This window comes from Trachemys scripta, chromosome 3 (assembly GCF_013100865.1).
Source record: "Trachemys scripta elegans isolate TJP31775 chromosome 3, CAS_Tse_1.0, whole genome shotgun sequence".
In the NCBI taxonomy this organism is placed as follows: domain Eukaryota; kingdom Metazoa; phylum Chordata; order Testudines; family Emydidae; genus Trachemys; species Trachemys scripta.
Genome location: NC_048300.1, coordinates 52,158,308 through 52,176,367, shown reverse-complemented (window position 1 = coordinate 52,176,367; position 18,060 = coordinate 52,158,308). Strand labels below are relative to the sequence as shown.

General features: G+C 39.1%; 1 protein-coding gene across 9 annotated transcripts in view; it reads left to right on the top strand.

Annotated features, from left to right (window-relative positions):
• The first annotated feature begins 2,406 nt into the window (after nt 1-2,406).
• CDC42BPA (CDC42 binding protein kinase alpha) overlaps nt 2,407-18,060 on the top strand; it is a 337,912-nt gene continuing 322,258 nt past the window's right edge. For 7 of the 9 annotated variants that reach the window (XM_034764722.1, XM_034764725.1, XM_034764723.1 and 4 more), the window contains exon 1: nt 3,755-3,932. In XM_034764722.1, the coding sequence (XP_034620613.1) occupies nt 3,755-3,932 (178 nt within the window). Of the gene's footprint in view, nt 3,933-18,060 lie in introns of all 9 variants that reach the window. The other 2 variants (XM_034764724.1, XM_034764720.1) reach the window with 2 other exon arrangements.

Below are 18,060 nucleotides of genomic sequence, written 5' to 3'. Positions count from 1 at the left end.
TGTCATGCATGTCCTTTTAAAATTAACAAACACTACCAGCTCAAGTCCCCACTCAGAAACAAGGGGAAAACTAGATACCTTCATTAGGCACCCTTAACAAGCAATAATTCCCCACTTACAAGCACAAGACTCAATATAAAATTTGGAAATATTTTATTGGGGAGAAGGGAACATAGCAGTAACATAGCAAAACACAGCAACAATATAAATAAATGAATAATAAGTGAAACACCCACACCCCCAGGGTATCTTTAACAGTACTCCCTTAAATTCATTCTCCACTCAGCAGCATAAATACCTCATATGCAAATGTCTCTTAAATATGTCACTGTCCCCCCTTCCTGGACTGCTACATCCCACTCACGGTTTGGTGTCAGTAGATCATGCAATCCCAGAGACTGAGTGCAGTGAGGCAGGCCTGTCTCCAGGCCCTAGGGGAAGGACTTGCCCTAGGGGAAGGACTTGCCCGATTTACACCTCAGCCTCCACCACTTAATACAGCTTTTACTGGTGGTGGGTAGGAGACCTTTCAGCGGAGTTCACTCAGCTCCATTGCTGCCCTCTACAGCTTCAACAAAGAGTGATCTCAGCACTCTCCCCTCCGCAGTCTCTCTGCCATTATAGGACCCTTGAACAGAGTCCATGCCATGATGGATGCATTCCCTACCATAAATTGGAACCCATTGTTCTCTCTTTTTCAGTTCAGCCCCATTATGCCAGCAATTCAGAATTCATGTACAGTTTTGGTGAGTTCTCAAATTGTAAAGAGGATTTTTGGATAGGAAGCTTATGCAAATGAATTCTCTCTGTAATTGTACTTTGCCCTGTTCACCAATAGTTGGGAGTAGAGAGCTCCTTCCCTATAGAACTTCTACCTGGAGTTCTGGATAAACAGCTTATAAAGCAGCTCTGTTCACCAACAGATGGTGGCAGACAGTTTCTTCTCCTATGGAGTGTATTCCATCTGCTCTTTCTACTGTTCACCAGCAAATGATAGTAGGGACTAGGGAGCTCCCATCCCTACCCTCTATATCTTCAGGCCACAGGGTTTACAGATAAGATGCTGCCTTGAGTAACTCTAGGCTACTGAAAAGACTCATCTTTCTGTAAGTGTAGGAAAATGCTTTGGAGTTTCTCTTTTGAATCTTGATCGTGTAATGGTTGATTTTTATCTGTGTTTTCTTATTCTTTTGCACATACTGGTACAAATAAAACTCTTAGTGCTTTATGTTACCCAGTAGGAAGGTCTAAGGTAGAAAATACCAGTATTGTATTGACCATAGTTGTGGCCAAGACCAGCTGAAGCACTTTTGCTGACAGTCCAATTCCAGACATGCATTCCCAAGGACAGGAGGAAGGACATTGTCACTGGAGGGACCATACCTGTGGAACTTGCTCTCTCTGGAACTCCAGCAGAGATATACTTAGTTAGCCTTCAGAGAATAGTACAAGTTCACCTTTTCTGCTAAGCCTTTGGTGGATGGGTCTAAACCAAGACAGTGTTCTCTTTTCCTTGCTCTTTTGATGGAAAGGTGGTTAGTTTAAGCTCTAATGTTTCTTGGAGATGACATTTATTTAAATCCCCCTGGAGTTTCAATTAGATATTGCATTCTTCACATGGCATCTTTACACTGAATGGCATTGCCATGTGCTATTAAACAGCTGCCATTTTCCACCCCAGAGATGGCTGAATTTCAATGCCGAGGAAAGTGATCCCTGGTGTGTATTAGCTTGCATTGCATGGTGCGATCATTTGGGATGGAAGGTGTTGTGTATAAGTGTAAATGTTCTGACCATGTATGATCAGGTATATTTTAAGAGACTAAATTTGAAGTTTTTTGAATGTAACCCGGTTAGTATTAGCACCTGAAGCGTTTGTCATCTCCAAGCGTTTCTAATAATGAGGCACGGCTTCTAGTTAAAGACAAGTAACATGCCTCACACTGCCCTCTGGCCCATCAGATGAAATAGGGGATTTTTTTTTTTTTTGAGGAAGGGTGTAATTAGAGAAATGACAAAACCCTGCCACCAAGAGGACAGTGAAAGAGCCCAGGTAGCAGCAAAGGGCAGGGACCCTGGAGAGAGAAGTTAAGGCGCCACTAGCCCAGCTGGGGCTAGGTGGGTCCCACGCCCACCGCTTTTTTGTGTGGAGAGATGGGACTAAGAGGAGAGAGTATGGGAAAGAAGTGGCATAGCAGCAAGGGTGGGGCTCCATGATGCGGGGGTGAGCGAGGGAAGCCATCCAGACCCATCAAGGAGAGACTAGGAGCTCCCAGCTCCTGCAGTAGTCCTCGGGGCGTTGCATCCTGCTCTCCCCTCCTCCTCCCCTCAGTCCGCCTGTATCCCTGCATTCCCTGCTGCAGCAACGGCTCCCCCCGCTGCCCCCCTCCCTGAATCCCATCAGTAGCAGCAGCTCCCAGGCTCAGCGCCGCTCTCTGCAGCTGTGCTCAGCGGCTGCTCCGTCCGCTAGGGCTGGGGAGGCCGCCATGTTGGATCCTGAGAGCCCAGCAGCCGCGGCCGCCGCCGCCTGTGGGTGTGAGTGAGGGGGAGACCCGGGAGCCGGGCCGGCGAAGGGGGGGCGTGTGGAGGAGCAGGAGCCGGCGGAGCGGAAAGCGGGGCGCAGGCTGTGAGCCCTCCCTGCCCCCCGCCGGAGGAAGATGCCCTTAGCCTGGTGGGGCGAAGCCGGGGCAGCATCTCTCCATCCCCTGGATTGAAAACACCACCACCAGCAGCAGCACTTATTAGCACCTGGGGGCCTTACATATCCAGTATCTCCTAATCTCCTCCAGCAGGAGGGGGGGCACCCCGCTCCCTAGGGCCGACACCCGGCAGGAGGACACGCACAGACATGGGAAGGATTTGACAGGGTTCTTAGCCTGCCCCCCACCTTCCCTGGGTGGTGCTGGTATTTCGGGGGCTGGGTAGCGCCCCACTCCACACACAGCAGAGAAGAAGGTGGGGGGATGAAGCCTTTTATTTTTGGGGATCACTGAAAAGCCTTAAAAGGAGACTCGTTGAGGAGAAAGGAAAAGCCTTCCTCAGACAGGACTTGGCTGAGCCCTGAGGAGGGGCTGCTTCCAGCGACCTGTTCCCCCCACCTTTCTGAAGAAATTGCCACTGATGCATTTACCGAGTGGTGCTGGAGGAGGTGGAGGTGGTGGGTATTTTGCAGCCCTTTCCCTCCCCTCCTCTATGCATTTAATTTTCTTCTTCCTTTTATATATTTTTCCTTCTGCTGCTCCTTCCTGGGAAGTGAATTGCTGATGCAAACTGAATGGGGCTTTTACACTTTAATGATGCAGTGGGATTCTTTTCAGGATTATGTTGCATGATTTGAATTTTGAATGAAGGAGAAGCCCTTTTTAAATATATAAAAATATCTATTGCTCTATATATGATAAATTGGTGTCAGTCTTGGTTGAATTTCATTTTAATTATTATTATTTAAATGTCAAGAGTGACTATATATTTTTCTTTCTTTTTAAAAGTATTAAAATATTTTTTTTAGGATAACTCTTTTCTTTCAAATGTGTATATACTGTATATGTGTATGTGAGTGAAACTGACAGAGATTCAGTTTTCAGACTAGGAACACTGAGGTGGATTGTAAATTCAGCACCACCTTTGCTACATTGATATTTGTTTAAAAACATACATTGTTTTTATTTTTTAACAATCCATTTAAAAGTTAGTTTTTTAAAAAAAATTAATAATAATAATTAAAAAAGAAACCCCAATACAAACTGAAACAACCATGTCTGGAGAGGTGCGTTTGAGGCAGTTGGAACAGTTTATTTTGGATGGGCCAACTCGGACTAATGGGCAGTGCTTCAGTGTGGAAACGTTGCTGGATATACTCATCTGCCTTTATGATGAATGTAATAATTCCCCCCTGAGGAGAGAGAAGAATATTCTTGAGTATCTAGAATGGGGTAAGTCTGAACATATTTATTTTGTTTGCATCCTTACATGTTCACGTGTGCTTTGTAGTGTGTCACTATTATATACATGTATAGCTGGGATCTGTTTATAGCCCATGTTTTATTCAAGAGTCTTATAATAGCTATACTTTACAATTTTAAACATATTTATTACAATAATTTCACATTAGTTATTGCAGGTGAAGGTTTCACTAAAGATGAAAATTCATCTTTTGACACCACCAAATTCTGGCATGTGGAGGTTTTTTTGTTAGTTTTGGCCTACCTAATGTAATTTTTTTGCATTTGAAGCTTTTTAGGATGATGCTGGGTAGATCCCCTGATAGGAAAAAAGACAAGTGCACAGTTCTGTAACTTTTCTGTGCAATTAAATTTATGGTCTATTAAAGTAAAAAGCATTGATAGGAGAGGGGGGGAAAAAGCCAACCTTCTTAAATGATATATGCATTTGAAATGTCTGTTAAAATAGAGAAAATATGTCATCTGTTACCTAAAGTCATTGCTGACCTGAATATAATGCCTGGTTTCTGGTAGGGAAAATAAAGTTGGAAAGCAGAGTCAAGTTATCTTCTTTTTTTCTTGCTATTTTGAGATTTAGCATAATAATAGACTGCTAAGAATTTTTAATGGAATAGATTAATGATGATAATTAGTGGCTGAACTTTCCTGAATTCATGATAGGGCAGGTTGTCCTGTTTTTTTCTTCATCTAAATATAGATGTAGCACAGAAGATACAGTCTCACATAAGAATCCTGATGAGGACAGTTACTGTATGTGACCTTCAAGCTTCAAAGTCATGCTGTACTTTTAAATTGAATTTAAAATTTTTATCATCTATATTTCACAAAATGTACATAAGCAGACTGCTGTATTTAAGAATACCTTTCCAATCTTCATAATTAGCATTGTATACGTTAAACAGCTAACTGGAATCTTCATAATGAAGTCACTGAAGGAAGATTATTGTTGGGTCAGTTATCAGTACAGAACTGCTTAGTATGTTTTGTTTGCTAATTTTATTTGTGTGCTCTTTCCTATATTCATACTGACATCTAAAGAATATCTGACTCAATAATTGAAATTCTTGAACTCTTCATAATTATATTGGTGTTGTGCTTTTATTAACCTAAATAGCAGACTATAACACATTTTTGACAAGCTGAAAAGATAATTTTTTAATACTTTACTAATTTTAGAGTATGAATTCTTACTGTGACAGATGTTTGCCATATTCTCTGACAAGGAATGGGTTTTTTTTTAAATTTAGTGGCTCCAAAGAAGTCTTACATTGGAGAATTTATTGTGCTAACAAGGGTTCATTGGTTCGGCAAGTTGATATTCTGTAAATAGATTAAACATATCAATGGGAGCGTGATAATTGAGTTTTTAGAACTTTCCACATTGGTTGCTGGTACTTACATCATGCAGTGATAGTCACTTGACAACTGACTCTGTCATCCTAAGATTCTGACCGTGATTGCAGATTTTTACATTACCTGTGTGAGGGATCTACTAGATTACTTTTAATAGTGCAAACACAAATCAAATGCTATTTTGGAAAGACTGCAATAAACACTCTTGTATGCCTGTTTATGTAACTATTTTCTGCTTCACCACCCTTTTCTCGTCCTCTTGCAAGAGCTCCACACCAAAGACTCTCTCCACTTGAGGCTGAATTTCTACATTGTTTATAGGCAAGGGTCTGCCAAAGCACTGCCATTCTGATTTTTAAATTTCAAATGGGTTTGTCAAGGGTTGGTTAAGAGTGAAAAGTTGCAGCAGTGTCCTCTGATACTGAGGCACCAGGGGGGTGACTTATGAAATGAGGCCCTTACCCTGCAAACCCATACTCATGTGAGTAGTCCTGTCTCAAGTAAGTATTCCCACTAACTTCACTAGCTACTCACATGAGTAAGGGTTTGCAGGGTTGGGTTGTTGTTGAGATATTATATTTAGGTATTAGAATGTGTAAAGAAAGTGTTACCTGGTTCTTTTTTGTAAGGACACACTTATCAGTTCAGAAAAGGGACAGTGATAGTGGGTGGAGATGGGGGCGGTTACACGTGTTTAATGTCAGAGGCACCATTGGGATAGTGGTCTGAGCATGGGGCTGGCAGCCAGGAAATCTCATTCTCCTTCTGGCTCTGTCAGTGACACATGCAAGTCATTTCACATCTCTATTTCAGCCTCCCCATTTTGTGGATGGGCATATAATATCTACTTTTCTTCTGGGGAGTTGAGAGAGCTACAATTTGTAAATCACTTAGAGCTCCTCAGATGAAAAGTGCTATACAAATGCAAAGCATTTGAATCTATTTTTTCATCAGTGGACTAAAATTGATTAGGAGCCAGATCCTGCTTCCATTGGAAGTCCACAAGGTGCTGTGTGCATGCAGAAATCCGCTAGCAAAGAGCATTTTGCAAGATTGGGACCTAAGGCCCTGTGACTTGTCCCATCAAAATTAGTGGGGCTACTCATCATTATAAGGTTAAGTGCATGCGAATTGCAGAATCGAGACTTTGTATATTTTTTAGCCTATTATTGAGCACAGGCTATGAACATTTAAAAAAAAAAAAAAAAAGTAAAAAGCCTCTTCCAAGTTGTACCATCATGTTTGAAGGTTTCAATAATGTCTTTCAAATTTCATTTTAAAAACTCTTAGTATATTAAGTTACAGAGTGTGTGTGTGTGGGGAAATAGTCAGTAAACTTCCAGTTTTTATGCACTCCTACAAGTTAAAAACATGAATAGATTTTTGGTTTTTTGGAGAGGGTGAGGAGATGAGTTTGGATTTGGGGTTTAAAAAAATTGCTTCAGTAATTAGTCTTTGTATGTTAAATTTCATGCCAGGTTGAATATTTATAGTGGAGTTCTAAACTCTTGGAAAAGGGTTAGGAGGAGGTTTAGAATGGAAAAGTTGACATAATCTTAGCAATAGCAGTATTAGTACAGCTATATTTAGTTAAGAATGTTGCTGTTCTTGTACTTAGCTAGTCATTGGATCTTTTAGGTCAGTTCGTTGAAATATGTTATCTGTTCTTATTCAATACTATGATTGCTACATTGCTTCACTTTATAAGTAATAATGGACATCTTAATCAGGTTTTTCAGCTTTCATTTTGGATTGCTGTGGTGAATTTAACTTGCTAAACTGAGGGGGGGAGGAAGGGGGAGGTAGCTAATTTCAGTATAATGAGCCTGTGTTTTAATTTTTATTTAGCTTTCCATCTTTTTTTCATCATGGTAAGAGTCATTAGAAGAACCTGAAGTATCAGGCTAATTATTTTGTGATTTAAGAATCTGTTTTTGTTTTAAATCCTAGGTTAGACTTAAAATAAAACTTCTTTTCCTCATGTATTCATATTTTATCAGTGATATGATATACAATGTAATATGGCTTGCTTATATATTAATTTATTTCTGTCATGTAATAAAGACATCACACTGACTGTTTCCATGAATGAGTCATGTAAATGAGTTCTGAGAGTTAATCAGCATGAATCTTGGAAATAAATGATATAGCCAGACTTGGTACCACTCTGTGTACTGTGTGCGCAAACCAGTTTTAGTTTTGATGGTCAATTGTATTTCTGGTTCAGACTAGAGAGATTCTCTAGTTGCAGCAACTGGAGCCTGCCAGCAGGAGAGACTGAGAATGCCAGGCATGTTGTTTTTCTTTTCTACAACAGCATTGGTTGTCATTGATGCTTGCAAGCCTGGGGGGTGATGGTAATGCAGGCCAGGATGCAGGGGATTAGGAGAAGAAAAATAGTAGTAAAGAGAAGGTGTTTATTTAAAAAAAAAAAAATCAGGTTTATAAATGTTTTTGCTCTTCTTTTTTTAAATACTTTCTTATAGTGAGATTGATTTGGAATAGTCTCTTAAGAAAAGTGAAGAGAGTCACATTGCTTGGGGTACTTTAAATCTAGATCAAAGAAAGCCTTCCAAAATATACAGGAAGAGGAAAAAAAGCACTGACAGAGGAATGAAGTAGATGACCGTGTAAAACTCTTCCATATCTAACTTTTATGAGAAATATAAAATGATTTTCACTACCATTTTTTTTCCTGTTTCTGATAGGTGAAGTTTACTTTCCTCACTTTATCTTTAATGACATAAAATGATTATGGGTTTTTTTTGTGCGTGTGTGCGCATCAGCATCATTGATGATGGCAGCCCAGTTTTTGGAATGTAACTGTTGCCATTGAGACTGGAAAAGGGATGTGTATCTTTTTAAAGGTTTAAACTTCTGAACAGCTTGATTAAGATAAATGCACATAGAAATATGAGAGAATGTATGGCTTGTTTTTTGTTTTAGTTTTAGTTTTTTATATAATTTGTTTTTTAAAAAAACAAATGAACGTACTTTCTGTGTCTCAGATCAGTTGTTCAATACTTTGTAGGTTATGGCAAAAATAACAGGAGTTGTCAGGTACAGTTTACTCATGTTTGTGTTGTATGTACAAGCAAACCTGATAATTCAAACAAAAAACCCCACTACTACAACAACAAATCAACCAAAAAACAAAGCAAACCCCTTAATCAGACCTCACTTTTCTGCAAAGACAGACTAGTTGACCGTTTTAGTTAGGTCTTCTGTTACTAAGAGTTCATTGTTTTTATAAAATATTCTCCAATATAATTGGTAATATATAAGCTATTAGAAATAATTAAAAATAAATGATGCTTTTCAAAATAAATTACATTCTCTCAGGAATTATCCTTGTGTGTGTATGTTTATTCACTTAGGACCCAGTCTTTAGTCTAATTGAAATGAATAGAAATGTTGCTACTAGCTTCAGTGAGAGCAGAATTAGCTAAGGAGAGCTAAGGCTTCAGTTGAGCAAGGTAGTTAAACAGGTGAGGTGCCTACATTTAATCACAAGTTATTACATTGACTGGGGGGGGTAGGGGCTGAGTATGGGGGCTATCTGTGCGGAGCCCTTGCAGGACTGGAGCCTAATTCACAAATTTCTGGAGCATAATTCATAATGGATCCGCTCACCAGTCATTCATATGAATTATCAAGGTTCAGTTTTATTTGTTATACATTTGGAATTTCAAATGTCTCTTGTATGCCAAATAAAGGTTTCTGTCTTGCAGTTGTATCTTTTATCTTTTATTAATTGTGAATTTCTATATCAAATTACTTTTTATAAAGTATAAGTGAATTTAGTGTACGTGACAGTGAGAACAATAATACAAGATGGCTCAAGCTGCTATTATAAACCATGTAAGCTTCTAGCACACCTTTTTTTGTCTTGTGTATAGATTAATTATTGCCTTGTTTACCATAATTGGTACTGTGTGGTCAAATGAACTATGAGACTGCCAAACTCATTTTACTTATCTTAGTTTAGGATTTTAAGTCAATCTGCCAGAGTAATGTATTAACCCACTAAGCTGTCAGCCAATTTCCTAAATATGCAAGCTCAAGGTATCCCAAGACTTTAATTTCTAGACTATTGTATTTGTTTAAAAAATATCTCAGAATTTATGAGCAGGTCATCTGCATTTGCAGCTATTCAAGGGCTGCATGGTGGGCTCTTTTTGGAGCTTTTGTGTAGTGGGGGAGTATAGATTGTTTTGATTTGAAAGGAGTACAGCTCTGTTTGATGAATGAGAACAGCACACTAGCATTTAACACATCATCTTCAGGAATTAGGAATTCTTTTATTCCATATGGAAATTCTTAGCATGCTTTGGCTTAACAGAAATGAAAGGAGAAATATAATTATCTGAGATATTATGCTAACTGTGTCATAATCCTCATGACATGATTAATAAACTAATAAGGATAAAACATTTTTCAGGCTAAAGTGTTAATCCGTTTATTTTATTTGTGGTATAAAATCATGATTTGATTTTATAATATTCTGCTCGGACTGTTTAAAGATGTCTGTACAAATCCTCAACATCTGTGGGAAATAGGTGCAGTTTAATTTACAATGCTGTATTTGTATCAAAATTAAACCCTTCCTCTGTCCCCTGTCACACACTACCCCAAATATACATTATACTAAACTACATCTTTTATATCCTATGGTACATAAATAATTCACAAAGATATAGTGCTAGAAGGTTAATGGGCTTATTTTGCTCAATATATTAAATAATTTGGGCTATGTTTTTCAGCAGACTAAGAGGCCCTGCCTCTTTCCTGTTTGCAGGTACAATTTGCACTCACGTATTGGCCCCTGCAATATGAACTGCAGCTGCAAAAATGAGTAACTTCACTTCTAACCATTTGATTTTCACCCATGGTTGGGTAATAATCGGTAGTAATAGGTGAAACTGTTCAGATTTGCTACTGCTATTCAGATGGAGGTGCAAAACTCCAAGCACAAAATGGATGGAGGCCCTTCTTCAAATTACCCCTCTCCCTTGTCTTGCCTGATCTATTGATTTAGAATCCCCAAGTAACACTCTGAAATTTAGTAGGTTCTTGACCTAAGATCAGGCCCAGTATTATCAGTATTACTGCTTTGGGAACTTCAAGGGGGCATGGCAGTGACAATAACACTCACACTCAGGGAAAACCTTCTGTAATTGTAAAATTTTTGTTATTAAAATGATTAGTCCAATAAGTAAACCAATCCAGACAAGTAAAGTGATGTAATACAATGCTGTTAAGACAGCCAGTACCATTATAGGTATATACTCACTCTATCGTTGGGAAGAGTTTTGGAAGTTGAGACCAATCATAGTCTGACTCGGGCGCGCCGATGAAGAACTTCCAATGGCCGTACCTGAGACTAGGGTGTTTTATAGACCTTGATGGTTCTCAGGCATATGTATTCATAGCTCATCTCTCCTTTACCATATTTTAACTTCCTCACTCACATACTGTTATCCTGTAGGTTCGTACATTAATGAAGATAAATTCATGAACGTATATATCAGTTGTATTACGGTGGTTACCAGCAGTTAAGCATTTGCTAATGTTCCCTCCAAAAATACTCTAAAACTGGTTCATATTGCCTTCTTGCAACACTTGTGACTGTTACAAAACAATAAACAAAGTTTTATGCCATCTCGTAACTTAAGATCACTGTTAGTTTGCTTACTTATGCCAATGTATTGAGCAACTATTCTTACTCAGGCTGTAAGGCCTTATACTTATGCTAACTGCTTAAGCTATTCTCGTAGGTCAAGGGTCGGCAACCTGTGGCACGTGGCTCGCCAGGGTAAGCACCCTGGTGGACCGCGCCAGTTTGTTTACCTGCTGCATCGGCAGGTTTGGCCGATCGCGGCTCCCATGGCCACGGTTCGCTGTCCCAGGCCAATGGGGGCTGCGGGAAGCGGCGTGGGCTGAGGGATGTGCTGGCCATGGCTTCCTGCCGCTCCCATTGGCCTGGGGTGTTGAACTGCGGCCAGTGGGAGCCATGATTGGCTGAACCCTCTGGACGCGGCAGGTAAACAAACTGGCCCGGCCCGCCAGGGTGCTTACCCTGGCGAGCCCTGTGCCAGAGGTTGCCGACCCCTTTTGTAGGTTTAGGCTTATAGGTCTCTTTTGTTCTGCTATCAATTTCTTATCCGTTTGTTTTATTATTACTGTTATAATTACTGTATGGCTATTCTTGTTTTTTAGAGGATGAACTATACATTAATGTTTACCTTGAGGCTAGTTCTTTTCATAGTATTAGCCAATATTTTAACATCCTGAATTAGAATTAAAAACAGCAGTAATCTATTTTGCCATAACTATGATCAATCTGTATAGAAAACATACAGAAATAATTAGTTGCCGTTGCCAAGCAGCAAAACATAGATAGTGAATGGACTATTTCAGTGCTGGGTAGAGTAGGCATTTGAGACAGGGGTTAGAAATCTTATATGGTATTCTGAAGAATGTAATGTTAGAACACTGCCTTGGTTTTGTCTTTTGGGGGAAAAACTTCCATGAGTATATTATTTACATTAGTTTAAACAGTTTTCCTTTTTCTAGCTGAACATTTGGAATATTTTGTTCCTTTCTTGTCCAAGTTACCTCCACATACTTGTTTTCTTAAAATCCTAATTAAGCTTGGGAATGCTACTGATGTGGACAAAAATCTTTAAAAACTGCAACTGATTTAGGTCAATCATATGCAACCTTTTGCTAACTGCAGGATTTTTATTTAAAATAGTTTAAACATGATATTAGGCTTAATAATAAATGCAAAAAACCTCTATTCAGACGGGTCAGTTTACTTTATTCCTAGTAATAGTCTAATAAGGCTTACTAGTAGTTACCATGGATAAAATCCAAATGAGTTGCACCAGACTCTTAAGGCTTTCTGTTTCATAAATCTTCCTTATCCATATCCAGATTTGCAGTTTCATTTAAGTTAGTTTGTTACACAACTTAGTTAGACCTCTTTTATTCTTGAGGATTAACTTTTTGATTGGTAGAAGGTACACAGTTCTTCACCGCTCTTAGCACCTATTTAAAAGATTTTGAATTGCAGCCCTAGTTATATTGAAAACTATATATTTTTAGGCCATATTGAAACTAAAATCTTACATGAAATAGTAATTTTTGCATTTCAGCTGTAATTTGATCATAGTTTTATTATTAGAATTTTATGGCAACTGTTCACATAATAAGCAACAGAGGGTCCTGTGGCACCTTTAAGACTAACAGAAGTACTGGGAGCATAAGCTTTCGTGGGTAAGAACCTCACTTCTTCTTCACTTGCATCTGAAGAAGTGAGGTTCTTACCCACGAAAGCTTATGCTCCCAATACTTCTGTTAGTCTTAAAGGTGCCACAGGACCCTCTGTTGCTTATTATGTGAACAGTTGCCATAAAATTCTAATAATAAAACTATGATCAAATTACAGCTGAAATGCAAAAATTACTATTTCATGTAAGATTTTAGTTTCAATATGGCCTAAAAATATATAGTTTTCAATATAACTAGGGCTGCAATTCAAAATCTTTTAAATAGGTGCTAAGAGTGGTGAAGAACTGTGTACCTTCTACCAATCAAAAAGTTAATCCTCAAGAATAAAAGAGGTCTAACTAAGTTGTGTAACAAACTAACTTAAATGAAACTGCAAATCTGGATATGGATAAGGAAGATTTATGAAACAGAAAGCCTTAAGAGNTCTGGAGATTTCCTTCACTTGCATCTGAAGAAGTGAGGTTCTTACCCACGAAAGCTTATGCTCCCAATACTTCTGTTAGTCTTAAAGGTGCCACAGGACCCTCTGTTGCTTTTTACAGATTCAGACTAACACGGCTACCCCTCTGATACTGTTCACATAATGTATTACTGGTTGTTGAGAGAGGAGGACAGGTTAAACTATTGAAGAAAAATTAAATGTTTGAAAAATGTTGTGCAACCATTTTTGTTTCTTATTTTGAACTTCAGATTTTGTTTATAGTAGTGGTTTAAAGTGCTCCTAATTATTGTTTTTCTTTATCCTGTGAAATTCTAAGCAGTTTGAGGCCTTGATTAGAATGTGTCTTATTAGGTCAGGATCTGAGAAATACATTTTCATTACTGGACCTGGTCAATGGCAGTTTCTCTAATATTTCTGGTATAAAGTTAAAATCCCCATTGAAAGGGCCTCTCCCCACCATTGCTACCATGATCTCCTTCTCCCCAGTTACTGAAGCTAAGATTTCATATAACCCATATGTATCAGCAACCCCATCCAATCATCTGATCTGCTTGCCCCACTCTTACCTCATCCCTCACCTCTCTCCATAACGTGTCCTTCTTTGGTTCATTCTCTTCATAATACAAGCATGTTTTAGTCTCTATGAAAACAAAAACCACCTTTGACCTCACTTGCTTCTCCAGCTGTTGCCCCATTCTCTCCCCTTCTTCATCTCTAGGCTCATTGAACATGCTGTCTGCAGTTACCATATCAAGTTCCTTTCCTCAAGCTCCATCTTAGATCCTTTCCCCTTTTCAATGCCCTCTACATCCACTCTAGGTAATTTCATTCATAAACATAGCTTAAGCTATCATCTGTAGGCTGATAGCTCAGAGATATACCTATCCACTCTTCTATCCAAACCAAGATCTCAGCCTGTCCTCCTGATCTCTGATGAATTTCCAGCTATCAACTCCTTCTCAGCATGGCTGAAACTGAGCTCTTGATCTTCCTGTTCCCACTCCCCAACCCTTCTGTACTTTCTCAGTCACCATGGACAGCAGCACCTTCCTCCTTGTCACTCATACTTGTAACTTGGTCATCATCTTTGACTTGGCACTTTCCTTAGACCCACACAACCAGGCCATGTCTAAATCTTCTTGCCAATTCTTGCACGGTGAAGACCATTGTAAGGAGAAGTGTGTGGCAATTGTGGCAGGAGATATTGAATGGCGTTTATGCATTAAAACACTATCTGTATTCACTGTTGAATTAAATTATAGTGCATAGCTCTCCTTATGTTTATACAAATACATAAGTATTACAGATATCATGAAAGTGATAAAATTGTCACTGTTTAGATGTTCTGGTGATAAAGCTCTTTAAAAATAACTAATGTAATGATAGATAAGAATTTCAGAATGTACTTATGTGCCAGGGAACATCTGCTCCATTTTTTATAAAAGTTAAGAAAATGGTCTCTCTTGGTATGTAGTGGGTAGGAGGAACAACTAGTTTCCTAACATGTAGGAGACATACATCAGCATTGTGATCAGTGTTTTGTAGTCCTTTGTTCAGGCAAAACATTGACTTTTTCAGTCTGCTTAGGCTGATTTAGAATGTTGCCATTTCTGAATCTATGAATGCTTTTCCCATTAGGTTTTTATTTTTAGCTGATTCTTCACTAAATACGCCACTAATAATACCAGTTTTGGTATGGACCTGTGCATACCTACTTGATATTTCCAGTTTTGAGTCCCATAACTCACTGAACAAGCCTCCATCTCTCCTGTGCTGATTGCCAATAGATTTGCTGCTACACCTCTACCCTGATATAACGCTGTCCTCGGGAGCCAAAAAAACCTTACTGCGTTATAGGTGAAATCGCGTTAATTGCTTTGATCTGCCAGAGCGCGCAGCCCCGCCTCCTTGGAGCGCTGCTTTACCACATTATATCTGAATTAATGTTATATCGGGTCGCGTTCTATTGGGGTAGAGGTGTATATTGCTCCATCATTTGTCTCTTTTGACTTCAGGTTTTGCCATTTTAATTTTTTTAGTGTTTCCAGAGGTATTTGAAAAATAACTTCTGCTGGTTAATTCGTAATCTGAAATCTTTGGTTGTCTCTTGCCAGGTCTAGATGCTTCTGCTGAGCTACCTTATCAACAGTAGAGCTTAAAACTCTATTTCAAAATCCCATACTTACTTTTGGAGACCTCTTAGTGTTAGATAGGAAGCATCTCTACATAGCTACTGCATAATCTCTATATTTCCCTGCATAATTCAGGTGTTTTAAGAACTGAAAACTGATTGAAATGTCTTCAGAGCTTATTAAAATCAAAACTGATTTCAGGGTATGTAGATATGGCCGTCATTATCCAAATGTTAAGGTTTTTAGAGACCAGAGAGAAATGGTAATTAAAAAACCTATTAGTTAAAGAAATCGGCATTGTAATGAGGAAGATGGTGGATGAACACTTTTGTGATCTGGGTTGCACAATGGTTACAGATAATAATGTTAGTTCTTTTGGGACACCACTGTCCCATGGTACTTGCAGCTCTCCCTCATTATAGCTGTTTCCCCATTTACCACACTCTCTTTTGTAGTGAAATGCTCTGTTGTTTAAATATTGTGCCAAGTCACATTCATGGCAACAAGTGGGACAAATAGAAACTGGCATTCTTCTTCTAGCTTCAGAGTAGCAGCCGTGTTAGTCTGTATCTGCAAAAAGAACAGGAGTACTTGTGGCACCTTAGAGACTAACAAATTTACTAGAGAATAAGCTTTCGTGGACTACAGCCCACTTCTTCTTCTAGCTTGCTAGTGCAGTGTTGGTTTAGCTGCTTTTTTCTGCCATTGTGAGAACTATACTAGGCTTTTTTTTATATGGTTTGGAGTCACAATTTTTGCCATGTCCATCTTATACTGACTGAGGTAACACTCAGTGAGTTTTCAGATTCCCATAGGAATAGCTGGACCCTCTGTTCTATAAATGGTATACTTTGTAAGTATGGATAGAATTCCAAAGAAGGGTTATTTCATGTCAATAATATATATTTCTTGCAAAAAACTGTCTATGTATTCATGTGTTCTGTAGCCTGAAGGCAGTTACCTAAAATAGTTCTTGAACACACCCAGAAAATCTGAGTTTTAGCATTTCAGATGGAAAGTGCCACAAGGCAGTTGTGCATAGATAAGAATTTTTTTTTTTTTAGCCTGTTTGCCTTAGATATAGCTCAATTGAAAAACATTGATTCTTGTCTTAGCAGACTTGGAGCAGCTGTGTTATTTTCCCCAGCCCATGAAAAGCACTTGATGAACTATGCTATTCTGTTTTGGGATAATTTGAAAGAGTGTCTTTTATAATCTCAGCAGTGTCTGACACAAAAGACATTTTTGTTATTCTTGTCATGATTTGATCTGTTAGAGGCAAGTTATGGAAGCAGCTTTCTTATACAAAGAGAGGGAAGTTTTTTTGACACTTTTTATTGTCATTTTAGGCATCATATTTCAATTTTTTATTTTATTTTTTTACTGTGCATTTGTTTCTCCCCCCCTTCCCCCATGCCTAGAAAACCACCTTTGGCTAGAGAAATAGTAGGTCTGTTTTAAATTACAGTGGCATTTGCCAAAGTTATTTATTACCTCTTTATGAAAAAAATTGGCCAAACCATCTTTAAAAAATTGTCTAGTGGGTTTTAACATTTTTTTTTTTGGTACCTTACCTGCTTTCTTGCAGTCTGTAAAACTGAGGAACGATGGAAATCTTGTCAGGGATGAAAATTCAGACTCTTATATTAACAAACAAACAATCCTCTATATGAAATCATGGCTGCTAAGAAACAACAGTGTATGGTACGTTATGTTATGAAGTTGTCTTTTTGTGTGTGTGTGTTGTTTTTCATTGTCTTGCAGTAATTTTATGTGCAGTTTAACTACATAAGTAGATAGATTTGTGTTTGTGTATGGATCATGCACGGCCTTAGGCAATCGCTGTAGAGCTTTTCTTGTGAAGTGGGTGAGAAGATGACTAAAAAATATCTCCCTTTTATGAGTTTAGTTGAAATGCTTGTTTAAACACCTGGATAGGGAGCATTAATTCTGAAACATAGTTTGTTTCTTTTTTTTTTTGGGTGGGGGGGGGCGAGGGAAGTAGTGGGAAATAACATTGCATAAAACTTTAAATGCTTTTTCAATTTTTTTTTTTCAGTAATTTCTGAAAGGATATGGCTTTTGGTTGGTGGCCATTAGTAATTCTGGTAACCTGGCAATGAAGAAAAATTCTGCTTCCTATTGGTGTTGACACACGTAATTACAGTCAAAAGAGTTCTTAATAATGATGCTGGTTCACATTAGCTGTATATACTTGTTATGTGTTAGATTGGGAGTGGAAGCTGGGGACCAGCTGCTCTCTGTAGCATCATCTCTTGCTTCCCCCATGAATATCTGCATAGATATCCCATTGAGAATTAATTCTGCCAGCATTAACCACTGCGAAGTCCCTTCCATTCAGGGCCAGCCTTAGGGTAAATGGTGCCCTGGGTGAACTTTCTTTGGTGCCCTTTATGTACTACTCGCCCAGCAATGGGTGGCCACTCAGCAGGCAGAGCGGCAGCAGGTCGAGCGGTGGCGGAGTTGCAGGTGTCATGCTACTTGGCTCCTGCCCCACAGCCCCCTTTATCCCCTCCTCCTGCCTCCCAGGTCTTCTGCAGCCTCTTGACCACGTTACTATGCCCCTGACGACAGCACCCTGGGCAGTCGCCCATGTCACCAGCCCTGCTTCCACGACTCCTACTGTAAAGCTATCTGATTGATTTAGCCAAGAGCAGCATCTTTGTGCTGGAGCTGTACTGTCTGGGGAAAAGAGGGAAGGACCAAATAGGGGATGGAGGTGTTGAACATTTGTGTTGCCTCATCCTGCCCCCGGGGGTGTCAGGGTCTCCTCTTTCTGAGATGCCTGGGGAGCTACAGAGTTGGGTGATCATATTTCCATCTATTTTGTGCTCCCTAAAATTCCCACTTGAGT